Source organism: Mercenaria mercenaria, chromosome 12, assembly GCF_021730395.1.
Source record: "Mercenaria mercenaria strain notata chromosome 12, MADL_Memer_1, whole genome shotgun sequence".
Classification (NCBI taxonomy): domain Eukaryota; kingdom Metazoa; phylum Mollusca; class Bivalvia; order Venerida; family Veneridae; genus Mercenaria; species Mercenaria mercenaria.
In genome coordinates this window covers 1,779,724-1,801,725 of record NC_069372.1, presented here as the reverse complement: position 1 = coordinate 1,801,725, position 22,002 = coordinate 1,779,724, and the positions used below count along the sequence as shown (strand labels likewise).

Genomic DNA, 22,002 nt, shown 5'->3' with positions numbered 1-22,002 from the left:
TAACAAGTTAAATTAAGCTCAATATTCTAATAAGTCTATACAGTAAATATGCAATTTATGAAAAACTGTTAATTGCGGTCATTGGCGTCCATTCTATTTTTACTTTTCTAAGATAATTCTTAAAAGTTAAGATAAATGGCCATCTATCTTAAATTTTAAGAGAAAAATCACCTACTTAAGATAATTTCTAAGCCAAATTTTGTTCTTAGTACAATTCTTAGGCAAAAGTGTTTCTAAGACATATTTCAAGCCAAAAATGAGAAAAACTTAGAAAATGTTGACTTCTAAGAGATATTTCTATCTAAGATTCTTTATGAATACGGGCCCTGGTTCTTTAACGTGCCCGGTGTATAGCACCTATACACACGAAGCAGTCTTTCCTGGAAAGAACCAGTACTGGTCTCTTAGTTAGGTGGGAGACACTCAAGAGCATCTCAGAAATGTCCAGTGCCTGGACAGGGATTGACACAAAGAGACCTTCCGCGTAAATTGTAGGATGTATCAGTGCATATAAACGAACTGAAGTTGCTATTCCTGTAGAAAAGGACCACTTTTACAATGATATTGTAAGTAAAATGTTTCGTCGTTTTACATTTGACCATAAATTTTGCAACCATATTTTCACAAATTATTTATTTCACTGAAACATCCAGAGATGGTTCAAAACAACTAACCCTTAGCCTGCTGGCGGCAAGTGATTCTGTCTTTGCGACCAGTGCCATTCAGTCAGTATCTTTTTGGTAAGCACCCCTTTTAACAGTTAATGGTACTGTCCAAATTGAAAGATGGACAAATAAAATCTGAAAAGTAGATCCCTCGGAAGCACCGAAAACAAGGCAAACAGTGAAAATTGCAGACTCGGTTTGATTGAGTCTGTTCATGAGCAGTAATGGAAAATGCAACACTGCCCACGCCCCCTAGCACCGGCTTAAGCAGTATTCAATCTTCAAACCTAAATGAGTTGAAATCAATGATCCCGAAGGACCAGAAAATATAACAACACTGAGATGAAGTCGGGGCGACGTTTTACGGCCGCCACACAGCACTTCGTTATAGAAATTTAGCAGAGTAAGGGTTCTAAATATTCGAAGAAGTGGTTGTATATTGATTTTGCTTATTGTCGGTCGATTGGTTGGTGTCTGTCTGTCGGTCGGTTGGTCCTTTGGTCGGTAAAATACTTTGATTCCGAAAATCAAAATCATAGTGACCTTGAGACTTAACGGTTTACGCTCACCAACTTAAGAATGTTTAAGCTGCAATCGTCAAACTTTTTAAAAAATGGTTTCCGCTAAATGACTTAAGGACGACTTTGTCTACAGTCGATAGACTCCTTAGGAAAACTGCCTGTGTTCAGTAGATGGTATTGGTTTAATACGAGTTTCACGGACGTTAGTTACATAAATTTCAACATGAGCTTCACGTGCACATGTGACAAAGCTCATGCATCGTGTATCACATAAATGGATGTTGCGATTTTACTTTTCTTAAGTGTAGCACCGATTATTTTGGGCCTCTGTGGCCGAGTGTTTAAGGTCTTCTTCCACCATCAAAGCTGGAAAGTCGCCATATGTCCTATAATTGCGTCGGTGCGACGTTAAACCCATCAAAAACAAAAAGTATCAATTATTTGAAAACGTTACTTTATTACTGCTACGAGCCAGACGTACATACAAAATGTAGAAAAAAGCCAGCAATAAATTTTTAGCAGTAACAAAATTTATTCAAAGAAATTTACAGAATGCAATATTAAAATATATCATATCCGAGCACTGAATGAATTTTTATCTGATCCAGCTTTTGTAGCTTTAATATAGTTCCTTAAAGTTTAATCGACAGAAACACTTTAAATGAACAATAATGATAATAGAACATAATCATTTTATAAAAAATAGCATTTTTTTAAAAATTGTAACCAAGATTTTAATTCACCAGAAAAGCGTTTCCTTATATGCTTATATATAAAGTAAAATAGTTCTAGTGCTATCTAATTTTTCCATACTTTTCGGAAAACACATCTCAATGTATCTCTGTGGAAAGAAAGTTACTGAAAGTTTCTATAACGCTCTAAGTATGGTAAAATAGTTACTACCAGGATGTTTTTTATTTTTTATTTTTCGGCAAATAAGTACTAAAATTATAATAGGGAAACAACTACATCATCCAATCAATAACAATTCGGAGAAACTGATACATAAGCAAATGAAAAACATAATTTTCAATTAAAATCATACATATATATATCAACTACAAAACAAATTATGTGTTTTTACGATGTCCACCCGTTTGTGCGCATTTTTGACATAACAGGTAAAGTTGTTTTTTTTTTAAATAAGAGGTGTAGTAAACGGCGGGAAGGTGACACTCAGAACCGGAGTTTGAGCCAATGCACATTTAATATCCGTATTTCAGAGTATTAAAGTTTAAGTAATCAACAAGCAACCCTAAGACCGTTTATTGTCAAAAATGGGCACAGACGAGCTATCCCCGTAAACAAACCACATGCTTTATTTTGTAATAAAACACGCTAACGCATATTTTAACACGACCAATTTTTTCACTATTAAAGAAAGAAGGCTGAAATTGTGACAATATTATGTAACAAAAATTACAGTTTTTACATTACAATTATTACGTCATATCATCAAACGTCATAGCGGCGCGCTGAAAATGAATGACAGAAAACGGGAATATATTTGGTAAATGCATTCAATGAATAATATAGTTTTCCTTGATATCGAGTTTAAATAGAAATTGTATCTCAAACAGTGATCTTCACTTGAACAAGATCACTGGTTATCGTTCAGACGAATTTTATCACATCACTAGGAGGCAATAATTCCATCGCAGCTGAACTCCAGACAATGACTTTATTCAACAACAAATCACTGTTTGAGATGTATTATTTCTTAATTTTGAGATTCTTTTCCATGTCATTTAAATCTATAACTTCCTTTAACTGATGGTTTCTACAGATCAGCTATGTCAGGTGTTAATTTCCAAAATCCATTGTTTGTGAATTTATCGCAAAAATTAATAAAAACATATTCTTGTAACCTTGTATTCAGTTAGTTGAAACATTGAAGAATAGTGTTCAAGTATTCGGATGTGCATCATCTCAACTAAAGCTGGTCTACAGTGGTTGGTGTGGCTGTCGTCTCTTTATTCTGTACAATATGAACACGACGGTTGCAATTATTGCGACTATCACAATAACTATGATCACAGCTCCCCCTGCAGAAACATCAAAATACATAAAATGTATAAAAATGAATCTAATGAAAAATCACTTTCCGAATATAAAATACCTATCATATTACCTTTTTTTATATTTCGTTTTTTTTTTTCTTTAAATGTTAATATGTAGTTTATAACTGAGGTAAAAGCTGCGAGGTCCTTGGTCACGCTAAAGCAGGGAGTCGATAATTACAAACAAATAATATAATACTTCAGTTATCTTTGCGCGCGTTTGTATTTTTTCGTCAATATTTCAATATGATTGCCGACCTCTCTAGTTTGTGTATTAACAATATAGCATTATTGAAATATATAATTAACTGCACAAGCAGTTTTAAACATATTCCCATTTAACTGAAAGAATTGATTTTGAAATGCGCTATCACAATATATACCAAGATAATTTTATCAAGTGCCATTAATAAGACGTAATTTTTAACTGCAGACTATTTGATCTTACACCATGGAAATCCATTTCCAGTTATCGTCTCGGAAAAACAACGATGTGAGGTTCCTGTGGCGTCATTTTTACAGCAACAGTTGTTTGATCCTCCATTCTTACTGCAACACTGTTCTCCATCTAGGCAAAGTATATCAATTAATTACCAGTTTAAGAAAATAAGAACAACAACAACAAACAGTTACATGCAATGATACGATAAGATAGTGAAAAGGTGTAGTTATTTTATGAATGTCCTATTTTCTGATTAAAAATGATTTTGCATTACTTATTGTACTTTTGAAAAATATTTTGCCAACGATGCTAATATATTTGGAAATAGTTCCGTCCTTGACTTTTTCATTTATGATACACTAATAAATTCAAGTTGACGATGGCGTCTCATGCATGTATATTGTAATATTTCATAGCATACATTTTATCTGTATTTTATCTGTCATTTCTAAACCTGCTTTGTGCATTTTTGAACGCGTATCTGATAAACAATTTTAATAATTTTCAAAAACAAAATATGTTTGAAATATAACATGTGTGTGCGCTGCCTGTTCATCCTGTTCATGTTTGAGGAGGGGTGGGGGGGGCGTTATACGTTGTTTCCAGAAAGACATAAAATAGGCGCTAAAAAGCTTAAACTTTAATTACCTGAACATTTTGTTTGACCGCACGTCAGACAACTCTGCAAAATAAAACAAGTACATTTTTTGTGTATTTTATTGGGTCCTCGCTGTCTATAAATAAAATCACTTGAACTATTTTTTCTAAAGTTTATCATTATTAAACAGGTTGAAGCTTCTGAAAATGGCAGGTACTGCAGTAATTTCTTTTTAAATTTATTATGTCAATGTCAGACCTTTTATAATTATTATTAAAACGAAATTTACCACAATGTACAATAGTCCCTTACTCTCTGCCTGAAACTATTAGTGAACTTCTTTAATAGTTTAGTAAATGTTAATTGAATGTAATACATATGTATGCAACACGATGGTTACGTCAAGTCCGCCATTTAGTTTTAAGTTTTCATTTAATATTTTATAACATTCGAAACTTTCTTATTTTTTTCAGATTTGAGAGATCGAAAAGTATGCAAGTTTAAACAAATTTGTCCATTCTCTTTATGATTTTTATCCATATTACATAAACTTATAAAACAGTGTCAATCAGACTTCAATGAAACCACGGAATACCTTGAAGAGGGTAAAGGTGGATGTTGTTCGGGAATAAAGTATTCAGAGAAAAGATATCTAAGCACAGGTAAAATATGGCGGGAGTGTTCTTGGTCATGGTTAAATGAAAGCCCTTTTCTAGGATCCGGTGTAGATCTATATGGCTTGTCAAGAATTCCCAAGGTGGTTTATACCCATGTAAACGTACAAAAATAGCATTTAGTTCTTATGTTTACATTTTTACAGTAACTTGCTACAAAAGGTGGGTACCAGAAAATCAAAACATATGTAAGGATATAGATCGTTTAAACATCTAAATAGAACAGCCAACCAAAAGGACGCGACCACGTTCAATGGTAATTCGCCCTCAAATAAAAATACAGTCCCTGGTTTTTACCTAAAATATCGTTACATCCAGTGTAAAATCATATAGTCGTGTCGATTCCGTTTTGATCTCTATAATTTACTGCTCTTTTTGAAATTTTGGCGTCAAGGTTTGAAGGAATTTTTCAAATGACGCCATTATGTCCACGTACTTTTGTGAATGGCGTCAGATTGCGCGTGCTCGCTTGCGGAAAGAGCCAATGTTGTTTATATGAAAATAAGCATTTTTTTTCTTTTCATAAAAAATACGAGGGGCGGTCAGAAAATAGCCAAACTTTTCATGTTCCTGCCTTTCCACATGCAGCTACCTATATAGATCATACATGAGCGAAAACTACATTTTATCGCCTATATATCGGCCAGTTTATTTTGATTGAGAAGTGTTTATAAACTAAGTTTTGAGCACTTAAACAAGGAAGGTGTAAGGCGTTCCATGGACACTAAGCTGTAGGAACAGAGATCTGTAATAAAATTCCTGCTTTTAGAGGATGAAAAACCTTGTCACATTTTCAAAGGTAGCAAAAAAGTTGTTTTTGTAATTCTGCATATCCCATTTAACCTTTTATAGTTGTGTTTCACAGATTATGAAGGGCAGGTCAAGCGTGAGGGACAAGCCTAGGCCAGGGGAGGTCCGCTGAGGCAGTGATCTCTACAACGGCGGCGAATGTTTAGGTTTCTGTCAGGAAAGATTGCATAGTGACATTGCAGGAGGTAGCTAATCAGTTTAGGATGGGTATGGCGTCTGCACATCATATTTTACGCGCAAAATTAGGTATGGGCAAGGTAAGTGCGAAAACAGCTGACATAAGTAAGGTCAAAAGCATTCAAGATGACCATAGCAAAACAACATTTGAGGCGTTTTAATCGTGATGAAAATGAAAATTTTATACTATATTGTCACTTGGGGTCAAATGTGGGTTCATTATGCTGAACCTGAAACAAAATCTCAATCAAAGCAATGGAAACGAACTGGTTCCCCACCTCCCAAGACGTTTAAGATGTCTCCCTCTGCTGGTAAGGTTTTGCCGGTTGCTGTTTGGTTCACATGAAATAACACTGACTCATGTTGTGCTAAAAGGTCAAACTGTGACTGCTAGATAATATTCAGAAGAAATTTTGAAAACACTCCAAGAAAAACTGAAAACGTTGCGTCCTAGGCTAGCCCAGAAAAATGTTCCTCTTTTGCATGACAATGTCCCCTCTGGTACTGCCTCATCTACAGTAGAACGTATTAACTCCATCAAGTGGCAAATGTTATTTTTCGCTTCCAGAACAAAAACAACGGCTCAATGGAAACAGATACGAGACCAAGGTGGCTTTGATTTCAGCTGAAAATCGGTACCTAAACAGAAGGTCTATTTCACGGTTTGCTGAGGGAATACAAAAGCTCCAAGGAAAATGGCAAAAGTGCAAAGACGGAGGTGGGGAATACTTTGAAAAAGAATAAAAAGAATTTTTGAACAATATTTAAATGGTGTTTGAGAAAAAGCAAAATGTCCGGATATTTTGCACCCTTCGTATATAGTAAATGTAGATATTTGTAAATATTCCCAGTAGTAGAAAAGTCCAGTGCAACGGATGAATCGCTGGACCGAAAGCAAATAAGTAGAAAGAATGCGATGCAAGCAAAAACGGAACATCAACGGTCGCTGGTATTATGTAGTAATGTAAACATTGAATGTACTGCAGTGTATCACTGTACATACAGTACAATATTAAACCTAGCAAAACACGACAATGTGTGGTGTATAAGATGAAACGCTGTGTGATTATATGATATAAATAAAGCTAGAATTGATGCTTTACATTCACTGACTCACCATAACCGCATCACTCTAACATAATAATTATTTTGTAAAGAATTTATGAATGAAGAATAAATTAAACCTTTGGTAAATGAGTTAATGAGTGTTTAGGACACACTATGTAATGTCAAGATACAGATGTGTTTTGTGCCAAGCTATTTCGAAATCCCAACATGCACGACAAAGCTTTTGTTCGTACACGAATTTCCTAAAATAACATGTCCTTAAATCTTTGAAACCTAAATGTGACCTTGATATTTGAGCTAGGAATCTAAGATCAGTATCAATCAGTAAAAACAAAGACAAATATCAAACAGGGAATGCCACGTACCAAAAACGGAGCCTCCCAAAAACGAAACCCACAGCCCGCGGACGTGCACACCACAAACACATATACATACACACACACACGCTCACACACAAAGCCAACACATGAGGACAAAACGAACAAACAAAGGAACAAAGTGGAGCACCGCCTTTCGAACGGTCAGCTATACACTATCACTGTGTTTGAATAGGTTGGTATTAAATAGTTTATCCAATTCTCATTCAAGGATTCAATATTTGACAAAAGCAACAAAAAACGAAGTGTGTAGTAAGAAATGGATTTTTCTAAAGAACTCCGTGTTTCATCTTCAGCAAAAAAGTACAAAATCTTAAGTTTGTCGTTTCGCCAACGTATCTGCTCGTTTCTATTCTAAGAGGTAGGATCCCACACCTAATTTGACATAGCATTTATCTTTCATATCTGCTTCGGTTCATGAGGACAAACTGTTCACACTGAAAGTCTTGTATAAATAACGTGTAAGTTTTTGGTTCAGATATCTTTTAAAAATCATGTGACCATTTATCAACATAATGGGTACGTATCAAGACCAATTCTCTGTAAGAACCAAGAGGATGCAAAATTAAGAAAATCCTGTTTTTCATTTTTTCAATATATGACCCGGTTACCATGGAAACGAGGATGCAAATCCCCAACTTGCTTAATTTTCAAAAAATCAGGGGTGCATGCCTATTTTATTATCTGAAAAGTACTAGAAAATGTCCTTTACTTTCTTACTTGCAAATTTTAAAGGCAAATGAATATGGTTTCATACCAAACTAATATTTCCAAATATTTTTTTGATTCTTGTATGATCTAGACTTTCATCTGCAAGAAAAAATATATTTATGGAGCAAAACATACGTTTATATTGTGCTCTACATCTTGAAAAGTGCACAGGTCTCAGCAGAAAAGTATGTTTGTTCGTATAAAGGGAAGATTATATTCCAAAATGAAACATAAATTGTAGTGGGTCATTCAGACACATTCTTGTAGATTTGGGCCAAAGTTTATGATCTAGGGTAATTTTCCTATTTCTATTACCTCCCCTTGATGCTCTTCATTTAGGAAACCAGAAAAAGCTTATAACACGACAAACTAGTATCAACAGTGTTATAAAAAATGGTAACTACTTTTTACGACCGTGCTACGCACCTGGATCGGATGACGTCATTGCACGCGAGTGGTTTATTGCAGAATAACCCGAGATAGATTTTGCTCTACATGTATGTAGGTTATTCGCTGGTCGTGTTAGAATAAAGGATAACACTAAAATGAAAACAGGCTAGTCTCAGAATATTTTATGTTTTAATCTGACATGTAAAAAATTCAAGCTATGCAAGATATTTGGTCACTTCCTTCAACAGATTCAAAGACCATACAGAGGTTATTTTCTTAACATTGGACAGACATTTCTTATTATTTTACCAAGATAACACGTTCAGGCGTTTTTCCCCATCATTTTGGGAATACCATGCGCCAACACCAGTGGAATTGGGGAAATGCTCTCAGCAATTGTCTGATGTGGAAACTTTCCAAATTACCAAAAGATATTTTTTGTGTAAAATATTAATGAATTACATTTCAGTAATTGATCAACAGTATAAATGTTGTTTTAATAACCTAAATATACATACGAACGTGCAAAACCATTTTAAAACATCAAACACCCATATAAGGTAACTTAAATTCAGAATTAGGAAAAAACATACTTTTTTCTTTGGGATTACCTCCTTTTATGGGAGATAGATTTATAGTGGAAAAAGCCCTGATTTTAGTTGTAAATGACCTTTAGCATGCTTTTTATGTTATTTGTAAATAGCAGATAAAGACATATTTATATTTCAAAATGTATATATTTTTGTTTTTATTTGTTTTGTTTTTCAGCTGTGAGTTGTGTCTTTTGAAAATGACTGTTTCAAGCAACTATGAAGTGAGTGGGTGTTCTAGGGAGGTAATCGTAATTAAGTCATTTGCAATAGTGTATGTGTTTGCCAAAGTACCTGCAGAAATATAGACTTACTGAAGTAAAAACTCACTAAATGCTGAACAATGAAAACATTTAATTGCATCCATTGCTATACATAAGTCAGCATGTTGTTTAACTGTTTTACAAGTACATACTGAATGTAAATGGTTTGATTGTGTCAAAGTTAATATGTTTTTTTTTATATTTACACCTCAGAGGCCTATTTAGATAAAGAATGAAATCCCCCACATGCCATATTTATACAAGTATGAAATCTTGACCTCTCAATCTATGATACAAGAATAGCTAGTAGGACTTTATATAACTTAAATTGACATACATTCTATTGTAGTGTGACTATAAATATTGATAAGTTTTTGAAATTTTAAAATATGACATACTCTTTTTCAGAAAAAGACCCTCTGCACATGTATGAGAAACTGATTTCGCCTTTAAAGTTGAAAAGGATTAAATCCTGTATCTGTCAAAATGTAACAACAGTAACAACCATTTTAGTTTGATTTGTGATTATTCAAGACTAATTCTTCAAAGAATGAATGTTCATCATCATCCTAATAATGGAATAAAATGAAGGTATTTACATTTTATTTATAGTATGTTTTAGTATCTGATCAGGTCTGATTTCAAATCTTTATAAATGTTTGATTAAATGTTATTTTTTGACAGAATATTTGTTACCTTTGTTTAGAATTTCATGTATCTTTAATCAAAGTGTAGCAAAGTCAAAAGTATTTAATGTATTTCATACAATTGTTCCTTTTAAATCATTTCAAGGAGGGGGGAGGTTTATGTGATAAATTATTTTCATTAAAAGAACAAAGGAAAGATGTATATATTATACATTTACTTATATACAATTTATTAAATGATTGAAATAGTATGTGTAAATTTTGTTCATTTTCTAATTTGTGAGAGGAAACCCTCCAGCTGGCTTATAGGTCAGTAGTACTACCCAGTCACAAATACTATAACTGGGGAGCCCATCCCCATTTCACCACCACACATAGTCAAATAAAAGACATTCAGATAGTTATTCTCTCACTTCTCTATTTTTCAGTGACAGCTACGTGGTAAAAGTAAATGCAGTCAGAATAGCTCTGATATCACCTGAACAGCCAGCCTTCTCAAGATTCTGTATCAAATGAAAATAACAAGGACTGCTAAAAATATTTCTATAACTTGCAAATATGCAGTCAGGGCTGTTATACTTTGATCTTCTCAGATCGTTCAGCTCGACTTTTATGTCGTGTTACTGGTACTATTTAGTTTCTCAGCATGAACATTTCGGGCTGGGAGGTTCCAATACTCCCGCTTTCATAGCTTTGGGTATTGTTTAATCACCCCTGGGATATGGTGCCTGTTTTTTAATTTTGCCTTTTAGCAGTTCCTGTGATATGCAGGTTCCATAACCTCAGATCCCCTTTCTAAATTCCAGTTTGTTTAGTTCTGCTCATTGTTTTCTCGTTTAGGGCAAACCCATTATTTTAACTGGGGACCATACGCCGCTTTTCGTGGAATTACACGCTAGTGTAGCATTGAAGGTCCATGTGCACCGCCGTATGAACACATCTGCGGATGTGTCTAAATTGTTTTTGTACTTTTAGCATGTGTAAATGTTGAGTTCTGCTCAACCCGGGGCTAGAGGGCGGGGACGGTAGCATGCATTTTAACTACCGTCCATGAACAGGCTCAATCAAACCGAGCCTGCAACATTTTCGTTTTTATTGTATTGAGCGACTTGTGGAGTTTCCACTTTTTCTATTTTATTATCACAGCAGCGTTGTTTGTGCCGTGTGGCGGCCGTAAAAAGTCTCCCCGCACATTCAGTCAGAGCTGTTATATTTCGATCTTCTCAGATCGTTCAGCACGACTTTTATGTCGTGTTACTGGTACTGTTTAGTTTCTCAGCATGAACATTTCGGCCTGGGTGGTTCCAATACTCCCGCTTTCATAGCTTTGGGTATTGTTTAATCACCCCTTGGATATGGTGCCTGCTTTTTAATTTTGTCTTTTAGCAGTTCCTGTGATATGCAGGTTCCATAACCTCAGATCCACTTTCTAAATTCCAGTTTGTTTAGTTCTGCTCATTGTTTTCTCGTTTAGGGCAAACCCATTATTTTAACTGGGGACCATACGCCGCTTTTCATGGAATTACACGCTAGTGTAGCATTGAAGGTTCCATGTGCACCGCCGTATGAGCACATCTGCGATGTGTCTAAATTGTTTTTGTACTTTTAGCATGTGTAAATGTTGAGTTCTGCTCAACCCGGGGCTAGAGGGCGTGGACGGTAGCATGCATAACAATAATAACAATCATAACATTTTCGCGAATAGAAAATTTTCTACAATGTAGATTTTGATGAAACTTCTCTAAGATGTTAATAAACATATGGCCCATAATTTGGTGGAATAAAATATATAGGTCCGTGTGCTTATTTTTGAGATATTTGACCATTATTAAAGTGAACCGGAAATTTCATGCTAATTTTAAGACTTTAGACTTTTGTTTTTAATTTATAACGTGTCATATGTTTAACTATCATATTTTGACTTAAGAAAGATAGCAACAGTGCAATTGTAATAAATTTACTCACAGGTTTCGAATAATTCATATAATGATTTTCATTTCCGTATGCTGAATCCAGGCTTTATTCTACGTTTTCCGGATAAATGACGTTACGCCATCACATCCGGTATATCAGACGTGCAGAACTACCTTAAGCGAATATTGAAAAGATTGCATACCTGATTCAAGTCCGCTGTGCAGTCCAACCAGTCTGTTAATCATACAAGATACTGTGGTAGTCTACTTATTCCGAAACGAGTTGTATATGCTATTAAGTAATAATTTGTATAACAGCATTTCTCTGTCTATTAAATCAAAACACTTCTTCGGGTCTGTGAATAATGAAGGGTGCAAAAACAGACTTGTTGTTTTTTAATGATACTGTTCAAAGTAAAAACAGTTGTCCTTGTACGATTTATACACATTTTGCAACATGAACTGTACAGTTTGCTCAAACATGACAACAACACCTCTAAAGTTTAACGGAACACGTTTAACTGAATTCATACAACAGCATTTAATTATGGAAAAAGTAAGGATTTTAAAACTTAAGATGAGAACTTTTATAACGTTATCAATGACTTAAAGTTCTTTTTTTGTATATATATTTCAACATGAACTATTTAAAGTTTTACAACGTGATATAAATATTGCGTGGATTTCAAAGTGTTTCATGTATCAATAGTGAAGATCTTTTATTTGCCTATCGTTGATAATGGTTTTTACCCGGATATGCAACGCTAAACGAATACATGTGTATATACGGATGTAATTGATTGATTTTTAAATTCTTACTTAAACCCTTAGCATGCTAGATAAATTGTCGTCTGCTGGAAATGTCGTCTGCTAAAATTGTAAAGTTCATTCAATTTGCTCCAAAACTGGAAGAAATATTGTCAGAGTAGCAAACAGCTTGGAACCTGATCAGACGCCGATTTAATCGGCGTCTGATCTGGTTCCAAGCTGTTTGCAAAGGCTGTTAAATTCGCCTGCAGCAGGCTAAGAGTTAAAATCATAGTACAGGATATGCATGTTGTTTTGCGACAAGTTTTGCACCGATCAAGGATGTAATCAGATCATAAAATATGTAAACTTAAAGACCTGCTCCGCGGCTATTCAAATTCTATTGTGTGTATTCAACCCATGATTACAATAGGTAACAGTTAACGACCACGCGCCACACTAGCACGCAAAACCACAGGTATTTTATATAGAATATTATATAAAAATAGACTCTATTTTGACACGCGTCATTGTTCATAGTCAGGATTTTCATGACAATTTAAGGTTAAAAGGTAGAACTGGAGCAGGTCTTTAAATGGTATAGTTCCTACCCGTATCCTAAGAATATCATAGTTAATTAAAGCTGTTAGTATGTATGTGCAACTTTACATAACCGTTTGTTTCTTTTTTTCTTTTTTTCTTCTTCTTTTTTTTAAACATGCTCGATCTTTGTTTAACTTGAAATAAAAATTCATCTGCCCAATCTTATGTCATTGTTGTTGTTACTTATTTCTGAATTACTTGAAGAGGATAAATAAATTATTTCGTTTGAGCAAAGCCAATTGATAATCCCGTCTGCACGGTATATTTTCTAACCCATTAAGTAAATGCATGAAAACAAGATTAGAACCGATCCTTACTGTTTATTCAAATGTTTTATGAGTACATCTGGTGAATGCTACTTTATCAGAACGGGTTGAGTTGTGACAACCAATACTTTCATATAATTATGTAAACACAATTGAATCATTTCTGTTAATAGTATTAATGTAACCAAGGTACCGAAAAAACGGCCCTTGAAAATTTAAAATGTTTGTCCAAAATGATTTAAACAAGAGGGCCATGATAGCTATAGATCGCTCTTCTAAACTTCACAGCTCTAGGTTTTCTGTATAGACATGTAGGAAAAGTAGCGAAGACCCCCTGACCTGATGGTCATGATTTTTGATAGCTTTGTTACAAGCCAGGCGTAACTAGATTTATTTAAAAAAAAAACAACAGAATGCAATTTTAAAGTAAAATGAACACCTTAAATAAAGTCCTGATACATGATATCAACGTCCTGAATAAAAACTTCACTGATCTGATTTTGTAGTTTTAATAATGTACCAGTGCAACATATCATGAAAATTATTTTAAAATCAAACCAGCGGTTTAGGGGCAGATAATATTTGAATATATTTTCTATTTTTAGCAATGGTATCCAGTCTTTACGAATTGGAATAACAAACAATCCTGGCAAAATGATCACCCAAGGATCATTTTAGTGATATAATTTCAAAATCGGACCAGTGGTTTAAAAGAATGATATGTTGTTTGAAAAAAGTTACTGCGTACACTGGCAGCGAAGCAGAATTATCTCGGGGACACACCGATGAACGTTTATGTAAAATAATTTTGAGATCAGGCCAGCCGTTTGTGACAAGAAAAATCTTAACACTTTTACTATAGATATGCGAGGTTAATCTAGCCTGTCCATGGCGGCAAAATTTTTAGCCCGACTATTCGAAGATGTAATTGCACCGGCGTTGGCTTTGCTTTCATTTTAAAGTTTGATGGCAAGCTTCTAATGTTCAATATATCTTCTTAACTACTGCCCCTGTTTTCATCACAATTCACATAACGATCTGTCTTGGTAGGTGACAGACTTTTACATCATAGGGTCAGGTACCCAACACAAGGTCACTGGGGTTATTGTAATACTACTAGCAAACTTCTCAATAATCATCGGACTGATCCTAAACGGAGCCGATGACTTTTGATTTAGGGTCGGATACATCGATACATCGTCAATGTGAGCGGGGTAAGATTTTGTAAAAGTGTTGGTGAAAGATTTTTGGCAAACTTCTCAGCTTCACTGTTTCTTCTTAGTTCTGCCCCTATAATCATTAAACCTCATGTGAAGATTTATCTTAGTAAGGGACCAACATCTTTGAGTTTAAGGTCAGGTACGTCGAAGGTCAATGTCATTGGGTCAGATTTTGTTATAGTGTTGGGAAAAAAAATTGATGGCGGCTGAATTCTCAGTTTCATTTATATCTCTTAGTGTTCCTTAGTAGGTATTCGTCTTATCCCCAATCCTAACCCCTACTGCAACTTCTTCTTCCCAATCCCCACCCATTACACCCTTATTCCTCCCCACCCCTACCGCAAAACATATTTTTAAAATTCCTTTTACATGTACTAACTTTGTCTAATAGTTTCATTTAAATTCCCTCTTACACCCCAAATGCCTCCACATATATTCCACACCCTATAATAGAACATTTTATGTTCCTAATGGCGCCATACTTTGCACTCTTATAAGTAAGTTTTTTATATACTGGTGACTCTGCCATTCTTGTAGCTGGTAAGAACAGGTTAACATAGAAAATGAGCATATATTCGGTAACGGTTTAAACACCGGCGTATTTTCGAGTACCGAAATACTGAAGATACGGATATCATATTTGTTTGCTTTTTAGTAAAAACATCGACGTCGGTAAATACTTATACTTCTGACATACCTGTTACAATATCTTAACGAAAATAATCCCATGCTAACAGATAATTACCCGTTAAAAAGTTTTGTTTGTCTGGCCTAACAAACAAATACACCTATGATTTAATCGCCCAACGGGTATGAATAACTTACACAATAAATGATAAACACTTCATTGTGTTATAAAGACCGGTTATAGTGGAGCAGCTTAGTGTGAAAATCTAAGGAAATACTTCACTTGATGATACAAGTATGAAATTTACACTAAATGTTCATCATATGACCCAGATTCAAAAATGATCGAGGGCCATTTAAAAATCATCCATTTCAAGATGGCCTCCAAATTTCAAAATGGCTGCCAGAATTGAGGCATTTTTCATATAATCAGGATCTGTAAGTTTCTAAAATATCATATTTGTATGGCTGTAACATGTTTTTTCCTATCAATTTGTTCCCATAAGCAGATACTTTTTTTTTAATGATGCCTTTTCCAAATATCGACCCATTTAAGAAGGCTGCCATCTTTAAAATGGCCGCCAGACTTTTAGATAACGTTCTTATCACGGCCAAGTATGAGTCTCCTACTTTCAGTGCTATAACCATCGACTATTGATTAGATCCTGGTCCCAGATAAACCTGAAAACATATTATTATGATACTGGCCTGAAATAAGCTAATATGGTTTATATGGACGTCTCTTCTTTTCAATCTGTTCTCTGTTCTACCCTTCATTTATTGCTTTGTTTCACTGAGAAACAGTATCAAAATCATGACAATACTGAACCATTGCTAATCAGCTGAAACAAAATCTTTAATTAAATGATATGTGTAATGATTCTATAGAATGAACTACAAGCACTACAAGGGCACACTGATATAGTTCATAATGTCATGTTACTCAGCATGGGGTCCAGTGACAACTTCAATACGTATATGTAACAAAAAACAAAAAAAACAAGTCGTATCCCATACAGCAAAATGTTAAAATATATATTGAAGGCGGAAAAAGGATAGTTCCTTGGCCTTCAAGTTAAAATAGTACATACTTTGTATTAACAGAGACCAAATTTGAATATATCATTGTAAGTTTAAGTGTTTAAGTGTCTGTGCTTTTGTTTAAGTCCTATTTCAAACTCTTGATAATGTTGAAAAGAGTTGAATAGAAGACCTCCTAAACTATGGAATAGTTTTCTTAGATGCGTTGAAAACAAAACTAAACTACTGAGTTTTCGTGAGGATAAAACAAGACGTATCACTAATGGTGATAAATACCCCCAGATATCAGCTTATTGTCAGAGTAACAGGGTTATTGAAAATATGATACATTGCTTTGTATATTGTACAGGGAGAAAGTGTACAAAGACGCACAAAAATGGTGGGCAAAACTGTATAAGATCTCCATACTTCACTGTTGTACCTTAAAAGAAGAAAGTAGGTCAAGATCAAGGTCACTGAAAATCAGTTTTGAAATGTTTGTTCAAAACTGTACAAGTGGTTCGAATTTTATGGCAATATCTTAAAAAAAAGAAGAAATCAAGTCAGTAGGTCAAGGTCATGGACAAAGGACCATGTAATCTGCTTTTTTAATCTTGTCTTTTTGGCATTTTCTGTGATATGAAGGCTCCATAACCACAAATCAAATCAAACCTACAACATTTTCGTTTATGTCGTGTTTGGAGACCTGTGGGTTTCCACTTTTTTTATTTTATTAGATCACCAAGGGTCATCAACTAGTTATCCTTAACAAATAAAGTATGTAAAAAATCAATGTAACTCTGTTCGTATTTGAGGCAAATAAAGGGCAACAATTTAGTCAGAACTCATTCTAATGGAACGTGTTTTGCACATGCATAACACTACACTTGGTACCAGTGATCATAGTAATAACAAGGTGTGATAAAAGTCTGGCATACAATGACTGATAAGTAGCGCGGACATTTTTCCCATATACATATATAGAAAAAAATAATAAAGGGCTATAATTATGTGAAAAATATTTCAAATGGAACATGCTTTGCACATGTACAACTTGACTTGGTACAAATTATAATTACAAGGTTTGATAAAAGTCTCGCATATGATGACCGAGAAATAGCGCGGACAAAAGTTTTCCATGTACATAGAAAGAAAGAAAAATAAAGGGCCATAACTAAGTGAAAAAATCAACATGCGCAACTTGGCTTTGTTCTGATAATAATTACAAGGTTTGATTGAAAACTGGCAAATAATTGCTGAGAAATAGCGCAGATAAATTCCGTATATAGACGGACGGATTGGAATCCAGAATAGCCCCTAGATATCTCGGGGTGTAATGATAACTGTGCAAACCAATAAAATGATCATAGCAACAAAAACTGCCGATATTGTTTGCAATTTATATATATACAGAAATGGGCTTGCTCCATGTAAACACGAAGAAGCCGATAATCGTATATTTGTTAATGCAAAGCATGCCTCATTGACAGGAAACCGAACAATTACAATTATTAGTTATTTCTTGCTCTGGCAGTGTACTGATGTTTTGTGGCTTGCTTACTTGGTCCTCACTCAGAGCCATTGCCATTGTTTCTTGCTTTTACCCGTTGCGAAACTGTTTTTGCATTTGTCGACAAGGGCAAGAAATCTGCATGGCAGTAATGGAAGCTATAGTTCAAAGTATTTCATAGTCTCAGTGTTGTCAAATACATAATAACTGAGTAGGAAGTGGATACTAGTACATTAGAAAAAAAAATTAGTTATACTGTATGCTCGATCAGGCAAGACATGCAAGATGGATGCAGCTCGACTTGATTTGTTTGCCGGAAACAAAGAGCGTATAATGCGATTCCACCAACAAAAGGTGCTCTGAAACAATTCATCAAGCGAGCAAATTTTTCAGGCAGGCCATGTCTGAGGTAAAACAGCTGTTACCATGCAGCAACTGCCGCCTCCGTCAAACTGGGAATGGCTGAAGCAGAACAATGTGTGGATCCCTTATCGGATGGAATTGTCGGTTGAATCTGAATGCTTCCAGGTCCTTCAAAGGTGTGACTGCAAAAGGACTTCCTGTGCTGGAAATTGCAAGTGCCACCACTTAGGTCTGTTATGCACAGCAATTTGATGTTGCAACTGTTAAGAAAATGACTAAATGCAGTATATGCATATTTTTTTTTGTTTCGGCTAGAACACGATTTCCGATGTGTATAATTTTATGGGTATAGTAAATCAATAGAAATAGTTTCTTAAGGTTTGACTTATAAGAAAATGTTGCTATTGACTGTGCGAGTGCTCACGCTGTCCTATTTCTTTATCCCCTCGTGGTTTATAAGACGCATTTTCTAACGATGTTAATTTATTGCATTGAATGTAATCTGAGTGTAATGTATATAAAACTTATATTGGTTGGTGTACTCCAGATTTTACCATTGTTAAAAAACAAAACTGCAAGTTATAAAAACTTAAGTATTGAGATTCTTAGCCATACAAAATTGATTACAAATTAAAAGAATATGAATACTACAGATTGGTATTCTGTTCTAAACTGAAACGAAAGTGTATAAATAAAACCAAGGAGCTACGTTCAATAAACGCTTGATACCCCCAGTGGCATCCTTATCGGTAGATTTTGCACCTAAGTCCAAAACGAGGTCAAGGTCAAACTGAGGTCAGGTGATGTTTGAAGATGAGGAATGGTCACAGTTTACATCTGTATTTGTATCAATTCATTCTTGTAAGGGGTATTGATGCTAGACGAAACGGTCCCATTTGGTTAACCAAGAGATGACCCATATAAAGCAAACTAAGTCCAAACTGAGGTCAAGGTCAAGGTCAAACTGAGGTCAGATAATGTTTGAAGATGAAGAATGCTCACAGGTTACATTTGTATTAGTATCAAATCATTCTAGTAAGGGTATTGATGCAAGACGAAACGGTCCCATTTGGTTAACCTCATGTGGATGAACGGACGGACGTACGAACGGACGGACATGACAATCACTATATGTCTTCGGCATCTGTAGATGCTGGGGGCATAAAAATGCTATCGTTTTAATGTATTACATGCTTGCCTCAAATAAAGTACTGAAAAGTAAATACAAAATGGCGGCCATTTTGTTTTCGCGGCGGTCATCTTGAAAACGACAATATTTCAAGTGGCCCTTGATCTTATGTTAAAGCGTATGCCATGAAGTTACTGTCCTGTAAATTTGATGCTTGTATCATCAACTGAAGTATTTATGCGATATCCTGCTCCACTATTATGTTAATTAGTAAAACTGACGTGACAAGAAGTGTTTGAGACTGGAAATTTATTGCTTTAAAGTGGTTTTGAAAATCAGCATAACTTGCATTGTTTTAAGTGATTTTTATTCCAAAGTATGTTTTATTGCTATTACATGTGGAAATAAATCTGCTATGTACACATTGGTAACTCTTTCTATCTTATATGGTGTCCTAACAAAGTCATTGATACTACTACTGATACAAAACTGTGGAGGGCTTATTTTTGAGTGAGGCTAATTTATGAGCCCTTTTTGCCTGTAGTGAAATGGTTGCTTATTTTCGAGACCGGCTTATTTTCAAACCCGGCTTATTTTCGGGATTTCAGGGTAAATTATCTTTACACTTAGGTAAAACAGAGTTACAACTATTTTGGTCAAAACCAAGGTTAAATTCCTCTTTAAACATAGTATGTGATGGCGCTGATAGTCAGTCAACATCTGTCGAATACCTTAGAGCTACATTACACCAAAATTTGTCTGAACAATCTATTGCCAGTTCTGTTATCAAGAAGGCTAAGGCCCACTTAAAATTCATCTTTAGGAAAGGTGAATACCTTACCATTCATACTAAGAAACTTTCAGTTATGACCCTTTTTTATTGCCATTTTGACCATGCATGCTCTTTTGGTACCATGGTATTATTCAAAATTTTAAACAAACACCTCAGGTTACCCAAAATAAATAAATTAGGTTTGTCTTGAATCTGGACCCTCGACTCATTCTGATTTTTTATTTTTTTGCACATTATTTGATCGGATAGCTTTATAACATGTTATCAAAATAGAAAATTGATGTAACCCTTGATTATATTGACAATAGTTTATTCCTCAAAACACCATTCATTCCTACAAGACCAGATTCAATGAACAGGGACCTGTCTTTATCCCTAAAGTTAAATGTTTTGGTATAAGTATTTTGCTTTTCTTGGCTGTATTCTGTGGAAAAAAAATACCTTCTTCAGTTAGGCTCTCTAGTAAATGAAGTCATTTTAAGACATCAATGAAAACTGTTTTGCTAGCTTAATGTTTTAAGACTGATACTTTTTCTTTCAAGATTTCTAGAACCAGGAGTACCTCACTTAATTGCAAATTGATGTAATTTTCTTGTAATTTTAGTATTACAATTCTATGCATGTTTTCCTATGTGAAGTCAACTTAAGTTTTAAGGACCATAATGGAAATAAAAGGTATGTATCTCTTTTTTGTGTAATCCTTATTTGATATGCGTTAGAAATTAGTCTTTCATTACGCATATTTTTTATAAGATTCAGTAATCCTTTAAATTAAAGGGTTATAATGCCTTTGATTAAAATCTGGCTGTCACATTTTTTGTCATGAACAGAAAATATGTTATTTTCTTGTTAAATCCAATGTTTGATAATTGTTTTCTCGTGTATTTGTCATAGGTTTGACTATATGATTAAAATAATAGAATGTACTATATAATGCATTGTTTGAGTATCCCTCTTTATGACCATGACTTCATAATTTCAGGTAATATTGAAAGTAGCGTTTTTCTAACTACTCAGTTGTGTGTAGTCTCTAAGCAGCATTATCTGTTTTTTAACATAAAATTAAAAGCCTTATGGAACTTTAAGAGATTAAGTTTTATTCACCCATGTATTTTTTATTGATTCATATATTTGTTGCTTTAATCTTTTGTTATTATGACCATGTTGATGTGGATATAATACAGAAATGAATCTATTTACACCCTATTTCACCCTCCTTCGCTGGCACCCCCCCCCCCCCTCCCCCACACACATCAAAATGGTTTTAACATTTCTTACATATATTTATCTTACATGACCTCAACCGTTCTTCCCGCTACCTACCACCCCTCCCCGCAATCTCAGCTTGTGTTCCCATGTACCCAACCACAATAGAAATACATTCCTTTCATTTATTTATATCTTACCTACATTCCCACTTCTCAATGTTTCATTTTACATAGTTTACACTTATCGCATTTACTTTCACTGCAACACCCCCACCCCTCCCCATCCTGGTCCTCCCACCCACATACCAAAGAATATTTTGCAATATATGATGATATCGGCATGATCTGTGTGATACAGTAAAGCGTGAAAAGAAACGCAATTGATTTTACGTATGCTAACATAACACCTGTTGATTTAAAAAGTAGTACTCACAGCGATGTCAAATAGAATAAAAGTCCAGCATAAGAATATCACTACTCGCCGTAAAACCTGGTTCATTCTGCCTTAGTATCTAAACAAGCAATGATAACGAAAATGTTGGATAAGATTAACAATATAAAACTCGCACGGTTGCGTTTGGTTTTTTGATTTACCCTGAATGGAAACCGG

The 22,002-nt window shown here is 34.7% G+C and overlaps 1 protein-coding gene across 1 annotated transcript; it reads right to left on the bottom strand.

The window, feature by feature from the left end:
• Positions 1–2,167: 2,167 nt before the first annotated feature.
• LOC123533833 (uncharacterized) lies at positions 2,168–22,002 on the bottom strand. The gene is made up of 4 exons (XM_045315744.2): positions 21,826–22,002; positions 4,337–4,370; positions 3,695–3,814; positions 2,168–3,231 (listed from the first exon to the last, which is right to left on the bottom strand). The coding sequence occupies exons 1-4, from the start codon at positions 21,889–21,891 to the stop codon at positions 3,131–3,133; spliced, it is 321 nt and encodes a 106-aa protein (XP_045171679.2). The 5' UTR covers positions 21,892–22,002; the 3' UTR covers positions 2,168–3,130.